This window comes from Dunckerocampus dactyliophorus, chromosome 1, assembly GCF_027744805.1.
Source record: "Dunckerocampus dactyliophorus isolate RoL2022-P2 chromosome 1, RoL_Ddac_1.1, whole genome shotgun sequence".
NCBI lineage: Eukaryota > Metazoa > Chordata > Actinopteri > Syngnathiformes > Syngnathidae > Dunckerocampus > Dunckerocampus dactyliophorus.
This window is the reverse complement of record NC_072819.1, coordinates 12,625,583-12,637,060: the sequence shown is the minus strand read 5'-3', so window position 1 is coordinate 12,637,060 and position 11,478 is coordinate 12,625,583. Positions and strand designations below refer to the sequence as shown.

Below are 11,478 nucleotides of genomic sequence, written 5' to 3'. Positions count from 1 at the left end.
AACTAGACTAAAATGTTTCTAGTTTTTGTCGACTAAGACTGGACTACAGCTATCACAATAGAGCTGACTAAAATGTGACTAAAACAATAAGCAATTTCATAAAAAAAAAAATAAGATTAAGACTAAAAATAAAATGGCTGCCAAAAAGAACAGTGTTGTGCACGTTTTTGTGTGTGAGTTTTGAGCGCAGCTTTGTTTTATTTATGCTCATTACAGAGAAAACCTGCTCACAAAGATATGAAAACGCAGACATGAAAGTAGGATTTTCCGGTACGTATTGCGTAATGACAGGCTTCCGTACCGCCACAAGATGGCAGCAGAGTGACGTCATGGATACTTCGGCTGCCGTGAAGCCGCCATCGAAGAAGAAAATGCGGAAGTTGGCCGTTTTTCCCAATTGAACTGCCGCAGGTGTTTGGTGAAGTGAAGCAGCGTCCTTTGGAACAAAGTTGACGCCATGGAATGCTTACTTTTTATAGGGTGACACCACGTGTGTTGGTGTTTGAAAAACAAGAAAATGGAGCATCTATCGCATACTGGCACAGTCGGAGGAGTAGGAGGTTCGGTCAAATTCAAACTGTGGCCAGAAATGCTGCTGTCAGTCCTTGTTTCTGCCGCAGCTGTGGTTGCTGTCGGTGTGTTTTGCGCCTTCCTGGACCCCATACTGCAAGGTAAGCGCCCACACTAGTGCTTTCTCGCACATTTGAACATTTTGCCGCAAACACACTTCACTGTAAATGTCACGAACCAAAATTTTCGTCAAATAGGCTTCAAAACTTCTGATGATCCTGTACCAAGTAAATACATCCAGTACTGCCGATACTGATACCGATACTTTACTTGGAGATTTTTTAGGTCATTGAGTGGATTTGTGATTTTCACCCTTGATCATAATTACAGCAGGAATAAAACACAGGACAAAGATTTGGGGCAAAAAATATATATATTTTTATCAACAAACTGAATAATCTATAAAAACATAAACACTACCATATTAGGCAACGTAATCATATCCATCTATCCATCCATTGTCTATGCTGCTTATCTTCACTAGGGTCATGGGGGTATGCTGGAGCCTATCCCAGCTGACTTCGGACGAGAGGCGGGGTACACCTCAGACTGGTGGCCAGCCAATCACAGGGCACATATAGACAAACAACCATTCGCACCCACATTCATACCTATGGACGATTTAGAGTCGCCAATTAACCTAACATGAAAACCCACACACGCACGGGGAGAACATGCAAACTCCACACAGAGATGACCAAGCAGAGATTCAAACCCAGGTCTTCCCGATCTCCTGAGTGTGTGGCCAACATGCTAACCGCTCAGCCACTTGTAATCCTATCAAAACTATAATTACATACAATTTGTGCAAAATACAGTCAGTAGTGCAAAATAACTACTCAACACAAGCAAAAACTACCATTGGCTCTCCTACAATTCTCTTAGGTTTTTGTCCCCTAAACCCTCTGGTACTTATTCCCTGAGTTGAATTCTTGTTTGTAAACAGTACAACAATATATAAACACAACGGTAACTGATGCACATACTGATGCTACCCTTATATCGATACTGTTGATGGTGGGATAGGTCCGCCCACCCCTAGAATCACTTAAGCTGCTGGTTCAAAAATTCAATAAGCTTGTCTGCTTTCATTCATGTCCATTGTGTGTTTGTGTGCGTGTGTGTAAAATAACTGTTATATTGCATCCAATAAAGTTTGGACTGTTGCAGAGCTGCGGGCAGAAAGGGTCATTGAAGAGGATGGGACAGAGGTAAGGATGTTGGGTGAGTATTTGGGAGTCCTAATTTCTTAGAAGTGGCTACGATGGCTGTGTATCTGTTGGCTTGAATCTTGGAATAATTTAGATTTTTGTGAAAAGCAGGTTTCTGGAGTATCCTGGTTCTGTCACTATTGGCAGGATCCATTTGCTGTTTCTTCTCATGGACTGTGGCCTACCTAAACTCCTACAAAGCAGGCATAGTGCCACCAACAGTCACACTTCTATGCAGGTAGAAGTTCAATTCATATTTAATTAAATGTGCAAGATTTGCGGAGACCCACTTTAGTCACTTTTTTCTTCCAGAGACACCCTTGAGCAAGGTTTCCTCGTTGATTATGGTGTCGCTATCCTTAACGGAGTCATGGCATCGCTTACGGTCATCTGGAGCATGACCTGACAATATCTGATATCATATCATCATATCATATAACTGCCTGCAAAACAAAGTTCTCTCCAGTAGTGTTACACATTTAAACTTGGTTATTTTTCCCATTTGCAGTATGTCAAATAATAAAATCCACTGTCATTATGGATTACGAACTAAAGCGTGTACATTTAAGTATTTATGGTTCAACAAAAGCAAGTTGTAGTTAATTTGTTTGCAGACATTCAAAACAAGACCTTTTAACCTTTACGTACATACTACCTACTGTTTGAACCCAGAGTACATGAAGAAATGTGATGACCTTTAAATTCTCTGCAAGCTCTTAATCTTGACCCATAACTCCGACGTCAATGCAAAAACCAAACGTGATATGCTTTTTGGATTTAAAACAGATTCAGTATTTTGGTAGGCTCCAGCCTTGGTGGTTCCTGGACATCTTAACCATTTCCTTTCATCGGTGTGTGAAGTATGGGTCTTCTACTAGACCTTGGCAAAGTCGCTATACAGTACATCCAAATAACTTATTTAAATCTGCAGTTCTGCAATGGCTTCAAAAGACCCAATTTATGTAAATCTCCAATTATTCTTCTGAGTTCCTTGAATGTTTGCCATTGTTCTGAATCTTGGTAGATCCAGTGAGTCCTGTTAAACACATCCTTTTATGCTGCCAAAGAGACACCATCAGCTGCAGTCACTTGTGATCCGCTGACGTCAAGTTAGGTCAGGGCATTCTGGAACTTTCAGAAACATTTAAAAAGATTTAGGTATAATCTTTGCATGTATTTGAACCTGAATATATACTGTAATTTTGACCCACTGTAAAAAAAAAACTTAAAATGTATTAAAGTGTCCACCCAATGTTTGTTTTAAAAATCATTGAAGATGAATAGTGCTATCATTCCATCCTAGAAAAGGAATCGTTCAAATAAATAAATGTAAGGGCCCAGAGTGAATAAGACCACCGGGAGCCGGTTAGAGTCATGTTCTTCAACTTCTCCAGCGATTTCCAACACCATCCAACTGGCACCGCTGCAAGGGACACTGAAGGAGGCCAGAGAGGATCGTCACCTGGCCTTATAGACCATTCAACCACCTAAGGCTGTGCACCTGTACTTCGGATGAGGTAGTTTGCAGCACAGTGGCTCCCCAGGGGATGGCGCTCACACCGTTCCTAACCACTGTACACCTCATACACAACTCCAGCCACTGGCATCTGTAGTTCTCAAACGACTCCGCAGTGGTGGGTATGAGAGGAACGGGCAGCAATACAGGGAAGTCATCACAGGCTTCGCCAACTCGTGTGCACTTGAACTCAAGGAGCTTGTGATCGACTTCCGGCAGTCAGCTGCACCACCCACATAGGAGACGTCCTTCGGTGTGTGTACTGTGTACTGATGCTCACAGTGAAATGTAAACAACCTTCATTAACACGATAACACATTATGCATGAAGATACATACTTTATTTTCCAGTGGCATGGTAAATTAACATGCTGATGCTTAGAAAGGACACATAAGTGCTGTGCTGGTTTCAAGTCCGAAGGCTCAAATGTACTCATCCAAAACTGCGCTTAAAAATAGTAGTACGCTTTTCTATTGATTAACTATTGGTTTGTCATTCTGACGCTGACGATTGTGTTTATTGCTGTGGTTTGAGTGGCAGAAGTAAACTAGCAAGTGACTGATGTGTGGTTGCGCCACCAGCTGGGCAAACTACAAAGTGCGTTATGCTGCATTAGGGAAGGCTGTCAAGTTGGATACATTCCACATACTGAAAAATCTATCTGCAAACTTACTATAAAAAAAACATTGGTAAACTGGTACAACATTGAACATAGGAAGTGAACAAACTATCAATAATGCTGTAACTCAAAGAATGGGGTAGGATTAAATAAACTCTGCTTCTTCCTAATCCTTTTGACATGTTGAATTGTGTAACTACAAGTACACCCTTGATCTACTTCAATGTAACTTGTGATGCATGTTGGAAATCAACTTAACTTATTACCAAAAGTAAACCAACAACATGAGAATAAGGCAGTATTTGTTTTCCATCCATCCATCCATTTTCTATACTGCTTCTCCTCTTGGAAGGTCGCGGGGGCATGCTGGAGTTGTTTTGTTTGTGAAGACACTTTTGACCTTCATCAGTCCTGACAACAAATTTAAATCAAGGACATTGCAATATATCCACACCCCATAGTGTTAAATGGCAATACTTCATAGTTGTAGTAGTACACCTTGTCAACCACCAACCCATATCAAACCTTCCGTTTATTTCCAAGATACTTGAGCTTATAGTAGCCGCTCAACTCCAGGACCATCTACTTACAATCTCTTCGCGCCCTTCATTCTGGTTTTCGCCCCAATCACAGTACCGAAACAGCTCTCATTCATATCACCAACGACCTCCTCCTCGCAGCAGACTCTTGCCTTCCCTCCATTCTCGTCGTCCTCGACCTTAGCACAGCTTTTGGTACTATATTTTCTACATTGTCATCCTCTATCGTTTAGCCTGGTGGTTCTATTCTTACATTTCCAACCGTTTGCAATTTCTTCAGGGTCACAATGTTAAATCTTTATGCTAACCAATCATTCACGGTGTCCCCCAAGGTTCAGTCCTCGGTCCCCTACTTTTTATAATTTATCTTCTTCCCTTCGGTAATATTTTTGGTTATTTTGTCGTTTGTTTTCATTGTTACGCTGGTGACGCTCAGATCTATCTCGCAACCAAGCCTTCCTCAACATCACCCCCGACTGCTCTTACAGACTTTCTTCAGGCCATCACTAATTGGATGTTCATGAATATGCTCAAACTCAATGGAAATGAAAGTGAAGTTCTTGTCATGCCTCTCCAAGGCCTAGGAACTCCTAGACTTCAAGTTTCAATACACTTGACCAACTCGGAAGTCAAAATTCTCCAACTCCCCAGTTTTCTGGAATGCAGCATTTATACAGAGTGGACAAGGCAGCAAATAACACAGTGGCACAACAACAACAACAAAAAAAAAGTCCATCTGTCATGACAGTCATATTATGTGCTGTCCATGACTGCCGGGCTTCTGGACACGACCTGCTGATCACAGCGTCTCCGGATAGCCAAGTTGTAAAGCCAGGCCAAGAGGAAGACAGCAGAGATCACAGCAAAGTAGCCCCCGTAAATGAAGAACTGGTGTAGGAAAACAAGGGCTGTCAATCAAGCACATTTTAAGCATGTACAGTGGGGTGAAAAAGTGTTTGCAACCTTCCTGATTTCTTTTTTTGGTGCATGTTTGTCACACTTAAATGTTTCAGATCAAACAAATTTAAATATTAGTCAATGACAAGACAACTGAACACAAAATGCAGTTTTTAAATAAAACATTTGATTATTAAGGGAGAAAAAAAAAAAAACAATCTACATGGCCCTGTGTGGAAAAGTGATTGCCCCTCCCGTTAAAACATAAATGAGATTAATTGAGATCAATAAATCTGGAAAAGGTTATAAAGCCATTTCTAAAGCTTTGGGACTCCAGCGAACCAGTGAGCCATTATCCACAAATGGCAAAAACATGGAACAGTGGTTCCTTCCCAGGCGTGGCCGGCCAACCAAAATGACCCCAGTGCGCAGCAACAACTCATCCAATAGGTTGCAAAAGACCCCACAACAACATCCAAAGAACTGCAGGCCTCACTTGCCTCAGTTAAGGTCAGTGTTCATGACTCCACAATAAGAAAGACACTGGGCAAAAACAGCCTGCATGGCAGAGTTTCAAGACGAAAACCACTGCTGAACAAAAAGAACATCAAGGCTCGTCTCAATTTTGCCAGAAAACATCTTGCTGATCCCCAAGACCTTTGGGAAAATACTCTCTGGTCTGATGAATCAAAAGTTGGACTTTTTGGAAGGTGTTTGTCCCATTACATCTGGCATAAAAGTAACGCCGCATTTCAGGAAAAGAACATCACACCAACAGTAAAGTATGGTGGTGGTAGTGTGATGGTCTGGGACCGTTTTGCTGCTTCAGAACCTGAAAGACTTGCTGTGATAAATGGAATCACGAATTCTGCTGTCGACCAAAAAATCCTGAAGGAGAATGACCGGCCATATGTTCATGACCTCAAGCTGAAACCAACTTGGGTTCTGCAGCAGGACAATGATCCAAAACACACCAGCAAGTCCACCTCTGAATGGCTGAAGAAAAACAAAATGAAGACTTGAGTGGCCTAGTTAAAGTCATGGCCTTAAAAAGGCGCTTCATGCTGGAAAACCCTCCCATGTGGCTGAATTACAACAATTCTGCAAAGATGAGTGGGCCAAAATTCCTCCACAACGAGAGAGACTCATTGCAAGTTATCACAAACGCTTGATTACAGTTGTTGCTGCTAAGGGTGGCCCAACCAGTTATTAGTTTAGGGGGTAATAACTTTATCACACAGGGTCATGTAAGTTTTGATTTTTTTTCTCCCTTAATAATAAAAAGTTTCATTTAAAAACTGCATTTTGTGTTCAGTTGTGTTGTCATTGACTAATATTTCAATCTGTTTGATGATCTGAAATATTTCAGTGTGACAAACACGCAAAGAAGTAAGAAATTACGAAGGGGGCAAACACTTTCACACCACTGTATGCATTCATGCATCCATCCTGGGGCACTCATACACTACTTATACGCGTCACCAAAGCGCAGGCCATTTCAACACTATCAATCAAAACTGAGCATTATTTTGGTAAAAACAAGAACTCCTTGTGCAAGTGTACCAAGGATGTGGCCAGTCAGTTGCAATTACGTCAGAAAAACTTCATCATCTTTACAGAACTGAATCGCAGTTTTGTTTTGTTTTTTTACCTGGGTGAAGATGTCAAGGCCAAGGCCAGCGGAGTCAACCACCACCAGAGTGAGCAAAGACTGTAGCAGCAAAGCCATGAAGGTGTTGACACCAAACACCAGAGCATAGCGCTGCATGTCAAGGCTGGCAGCTATTTCATACCTGGGAAGACCAAATCAAAGAGGAAAGAATGATCTCTCTCACACACACACACACACACACACACACACACACACACACACACATATACTGCCATGTGGTCCAGAAAGTTCTGTCAGTTCTTCAACTACATAAATAAATAAAAACCTATTAGTTTTGGTCACTATTGTTATTATTATTATTATTATTATTATTATTAGGGCTGTCAAATAATTACAATTTGAATAATAATCAGTTTAAAAATTAATTAAACATGATTAATCACCATACACACGTCTGAAAATCTATTTACCGAACACTGGTTTCTTTAATAGCAGAATATTTGAATCAGACTGTTATTATGAGAAGGAGTTGCGTTCAAAGACACCATGTCATTTTAGTTGAATTCAGGTTTCGAGTGAATTTTCTGCAATTTCCGAGCATACTTAAATGCAGCAAATTGGACTTCCTCATTAAGAGTAACAAAGTGAGTGATGATAATATCAATTTATTGTTTTTCTTTCCATTTTTGTTTATTTAGACCACACATACGCGCATAATAAAGGAGACGTTGTGATGTTCAGAATGTCCGTGAATGCATCTTGCAGTCTGTCTAGTGGCAATGAGGAAGTGTCGTTGACCAATGGACTAGAGACGTGTTTGTTTGGAGTTGGAGATACATCTGTAGTGTTGGAATTGCACTGTTGTTGATGTGTTCAGGTCAGAATAAAGTTCTAAAAGAGCGGCAGACTGTGTGGAGCTACACTGTGCTGCCTCTGTCGTCATAACAGAGAGCTGTGGCTTGCCATGATGCGTATGCATTAAATACGCCAAAAAATGTAATGTAATTAATGAAATTAATTAGTTACCGCCATTAACGTGCTATGTTTGACAGCCCTACTTATTAGTCACTAATCTGTGACTTCCCAAATAGTTTAGGACAAAACTGTACAATATACAAAAACCCAAGTGGCATGCCACCCACCCTTTGTACTTACGTGGCAACAGTGATTAGTAGCATATAGGTGGCTCTAAAAAGGACGTAGGAGCCGTAACACAGCCAGATGTTCCCCAACAGGTCCATGATGAGCAGACATGCTGCCATGAGCAGAGACAGGAGACACAAAGCCAGTTCTCCCCACAAAGACCAGCTCACAGGCAGATAGCCCACCAGCAGAGCAGCAACCGCCCCTAAAGACAGTTGTCACCCCACAACCAGTCAGCGCACACAGAACTCTGTCAACATTCGCATTCAGGCGTGACAAGAATCTTACCCAGCAGAGTGGACGCTGTCTCCACGTAGCCATTGTAGATGTCGTATTCTTGGGAGGGGCGGACGTTCTCCCACAGCGCTTGGGCATAGTTGACCACCTGAAAGTAGCCGCACGTGGCCAGCGCCCACCAGACTGACCACGCAAGTAGGGGACCTCGTCTGTAACAGTGCAGGAAGTCCGTCAACAACATCCTCAAGACCTCCAAGAGACCACGGCCTCTCTGCGCCTCCTCAGCGGGCAGGGGCACCTATTTGACAGGCAACGGGTAAAACATTGACCTGGACTAATTCACTTTGTGAAAGCCATCGAGCAGCCTCAGACTCACCGTGGAGACTTCCTCATGATCTTGAGGCACTTCGCTCTCTGACTTGTCACCCTCCCTAATCAGAGCACCACCGAAGTCATGCTCTTCCACCCCCTCAGGATTCTTGTGGAAAAACAAGCTCCTCTTGGGCATGGGCAGAAACCAAGGAGGAACAAAGGCTATGGCAGCGGATGCGAGCGTGGTGGAGACGAGGTGCACCAGCCGGACTTTGGCCACCGAGAGGAGGAGCTGGCCCATCAGCGCGCCGGCAGCCGAGCCAAACAGAGTGACACTGCGGCAGTAGGCCGTCACCCTCTGATAGTGAGCAGGCTCCACTACACTGTAGATGTACGAGTAGTAGGCGACCTCTGAGGCTGTGGCGAGCCCAAAGAAAAACTCCAGCAGCTGCATGGCCAGGAGGCCCTGGGCCTTGAGCAGCATCACATAGGTGACTACATAGCTAGCTGCCTGCAGCAGTAACACAGGCTTGTAACACAGGTAGTCTGTGGCTAGGAAGATAGGGAACAGCAACACAAGATAGGAATATGTCCAGATTGGATAGATCTCACTCACAACCTGCAGAAAGCAACACATTTAAATAAGTAAATACATCATTTCATAAACAGATATCAATACATACTTCCTGGCCAAAATGCGGACTTTACTAAACTAACAGATACAGACCTCATAGAGATCTAATGCTATCGTCATTGCTGTGATCGGGTGAAGAAGAAAATGGATAAATGGATATACTGTACTTTTACATTTCATTCTACATTGTTATTTACAAATGTTTTTTTTTTTTTATTTTTCCCGTCAGGGGTCGCCACAGCGAGTCATTTGCATGAACGATTTCGTTTTTACGCCGGATGCCCTTCATGATGCAACCCTCCCATTTGTGCAGGCTTGGGACAAGCACGGGACATCTCCAACGGATGGGTGTTGGCGCACTGGGCGCTGTCTGCACAAAAAGCAGCAGTTTAAGAATAGTATTTGTGCCTACTGATTTTCTGTTGTGTTTGGATGTTTTTGGAGCATCCAGGTGAGACCCCGGTCAAAAAAGCAATTGAGTGCGCACAATAGCTGTGTACTTGAAAATATGCCATTTTCTACTTTGAACACTCGCTGAACCAGTGTGCCCGTTTAGTGCAGGCACTGTCTAGCAATGGTTTACCACAATAGAAACAATAGCTTAAGTCCTTTGGAATTTGGAGTTAAAGCGCTTAATCTAATTTACAACATACCACGTCCACTGTCCAGTAGAAAACTGACAAATAGCTACTTTGTCTGCACAAAAACGGTTTGGAAAAGGTCATTGAATGCACTTATTTTTACATGGGGTGTACTAGTACCCCTGGGGCTACTTGGGATTCCATAGTGCGGCCAGTGGGCGATTTATGGATTTCAAAATGGGGAAAACAGAGCAAAAAGTGAAAATGTTAAGAAGCTGGAATGTTGATACTAAATAACTAATACTACAACAAGGTTTTGTCTCCGTTGTCTTTTAGCCTTTTTACAAATAAAAAATCCCATAAAAATATGAAGTGGCCCCATCCTTTGATTTTTGTCTGCGGCCCTCAGTGGAAAATGAACACCCCAGATAAAAACAATATAGAATGTTTATGGTTGGTTTGTTTTAACTGAGATGTTAAAAAATTGAATAAAAAATCCAGAATAAACATTGAAGTTTAAGAACATATCTTTACCACAATCCCGACAGAGAGTACTTCAAGTTAATAATTTTATGTCCACAAAGCTTTTATAGTACATGTATTTTTATTTCCAAACGTTTCAAACACCACTAGAAATAGTTTTAGACTGATGCTACAGCGGTGTGTTACCGCTTTATAAAATTGTTTTACACTGGTTAGGGGGTATGACTGCAATAAATATTCCACGTGGGGTCTTCTGAAAGAGAAACACTTGATTCGATGTTTTGCTGAATGTATTTCCTCAAAGAGGGCCGGAAGTTCGACTCGGGCAACGTTGTTTGCATAAGTCCCGAAAGGTATGACAAAATTAAACGCACTTACATATACACACTTTAAAATGTCCTCCAAATAAAGTTATATATTCTAATAGCAGCGTTTGTCGTGTAGTATTCATCGTCTTACCTGCGCCTCGGTCAGGTTCTTCTCTGGTCCCATCAAGTAGGCAGTGAGGAAAGGCTCCGACGGCCGGAGGTTTGAAAAGAAGCCATAAAAACAAAGCCACAGTGTGGGGTACAACATACACATGATCGATACAATTTACATGACCTCCACATTTACGCCTCACACCCGCGGTGACAGGAGGACATTTTCTTCGTTTGGTGGTCTTTTCCTACTTTTGGCGTACTGCTGCCACCTGGCGCTAAAAAACATACCACAGGACGCAGGGCCGCTAATGTGTTGCCAACTTGGAGACCAGAACTCCAGAACTTGTCGCTAGATCTGGCTATGATGATAAAAGTGCCGTTAATTTGTCAACAAAACATGGAAAAGACAAGTCAAAACCATCAGGTGCACAATTTAGAAAGAAGAGGTAAGAAGAAGGAGACATTTTTTTGTCTCTCCTGAGAGATTATGCTTTTTTCCTACAACATTTTACAGCATATGCAAATGTATGCAAGTTAGACGATGGCGCCATCTAGCGACTTCCAGGGCAGCCAACAGCTACTTTCCTACTGAAAAGTGATGAACAGTGGCAGCTATTACGGGCAACTTTATTGATACGTCAATAAAAATGTTCATATAATTATTCATATATATATTCATAAATGATCAAGCTACTTCACAGG

General features: G+C 42.1%; 2 protein-coding genes across 3 annotated transcripts; one reads left to right on the top strand and one right to left on the bottom strand.

Moving 5' to 3' along the window:
- Positions 1-349: 349 nt before the first annotated feature.
- arl6ip6 (ADP-ribosylation factor-like 6 interacting protein 6) lies at positions 350-3,298 on the top strand. 2 transcript variants are annotated; one of them, XM_054772886.1, is made up of 4 exons: positions 350-671; positions 1,726-1,794; positions 1,890-2,019; positions 2,094-3,298. In XM_054772886.1, exons 1-4 carry the CDS (start codon positions 518-520, stop codon positions 2,185-2,187), a joined length of 447 nt encoding a protein of 148 aa, XP_054628861.1. In that variant the 5' UTR covers positions 350-517; the 3' UTR covers positions 2,188-3,298. The 2 variants fall into 2 exon arrangements, 1 of the variants encoding a protein (XP_054628861.1); XR_008569988.1 differs by lacking the exon at positions 2,094-3,298 and having other exon boundaries at positions 352-671; positions 1,741-1,794; positions 1,893-1,986.
- Positions 3,299-3,458: 160 nt separating this feature from the next.
- Positions 3,459-11,384, bottom strand: slc19a2 (solute carrier family 19 member 2). Its single transcript, XM_054772845.1, has 6 exons — positions 10,814-11,384; positions 8,721-9,275; positions 8,396-8,642; positions 8,120-8,312; positions 7,004-7,145; positions 3,459-5,343 (listed from the first exon to the last, which is right to left on the bottom strand). Exons 1-6 carry the CDS (start codon positions 10,934-10,936, stop codon positions 5,209-5,211), a joined length of 1,395 nt encoding a protein of 464 aa, XP_054628820.1. The 5' UTR covers positions 10,937-11,384; the 3' UTR covers positions 3,459-5,208.
- Positions 11,385-11,478: the final 94 nt, after the last annotated feature.

Bases quoted from the DNA above. Each gene is read 5' to 3' on its own strand.
- arl6ip6 (XM_054772886.1), top strand. From the start codon at position 518: ATGGAGCATCTATCGCATACTGGCACAGTCGGAGGAGTAGGAGGTTCG. The intron at 1,795-1,889 runs GTGAGTATTTGG...TTTTGTGAAAAG, and splicing joins GACAGAGGTAAGGATGTTGG to CAGGTTTCTGGAGTATCCTG. The intron at 2,020-2,093 runs GTAGAAGTTCAA...TTTTTCTTCCAG, and splicing joins ACAGTCACACTTCTATGCAG to AGACACCCTTGAGCAAGGTT.
- slc19a2 (XM_054772845.1), bottom strand. From the start codon at position 10,936: ATGTGTATGTTGTACCCCACACTGTGGCTTTGTTTTTATGGCTTCTTT. The intron at 8,643-8,720 runs GTGAGTCTGAGG...CCTGTCAAATAG, and splicing joins ATCATGAGGAAGTCTCCACG to GTGCCCCTGCCCGCTGAGGA. The intron at 5,344-7,003 runs GTAAAAAAACAA...TTCCTACACCAG, and splicing joins GCCTTGACATCTTCACCCAG to TTCTTCATTTACGGGGGCTA.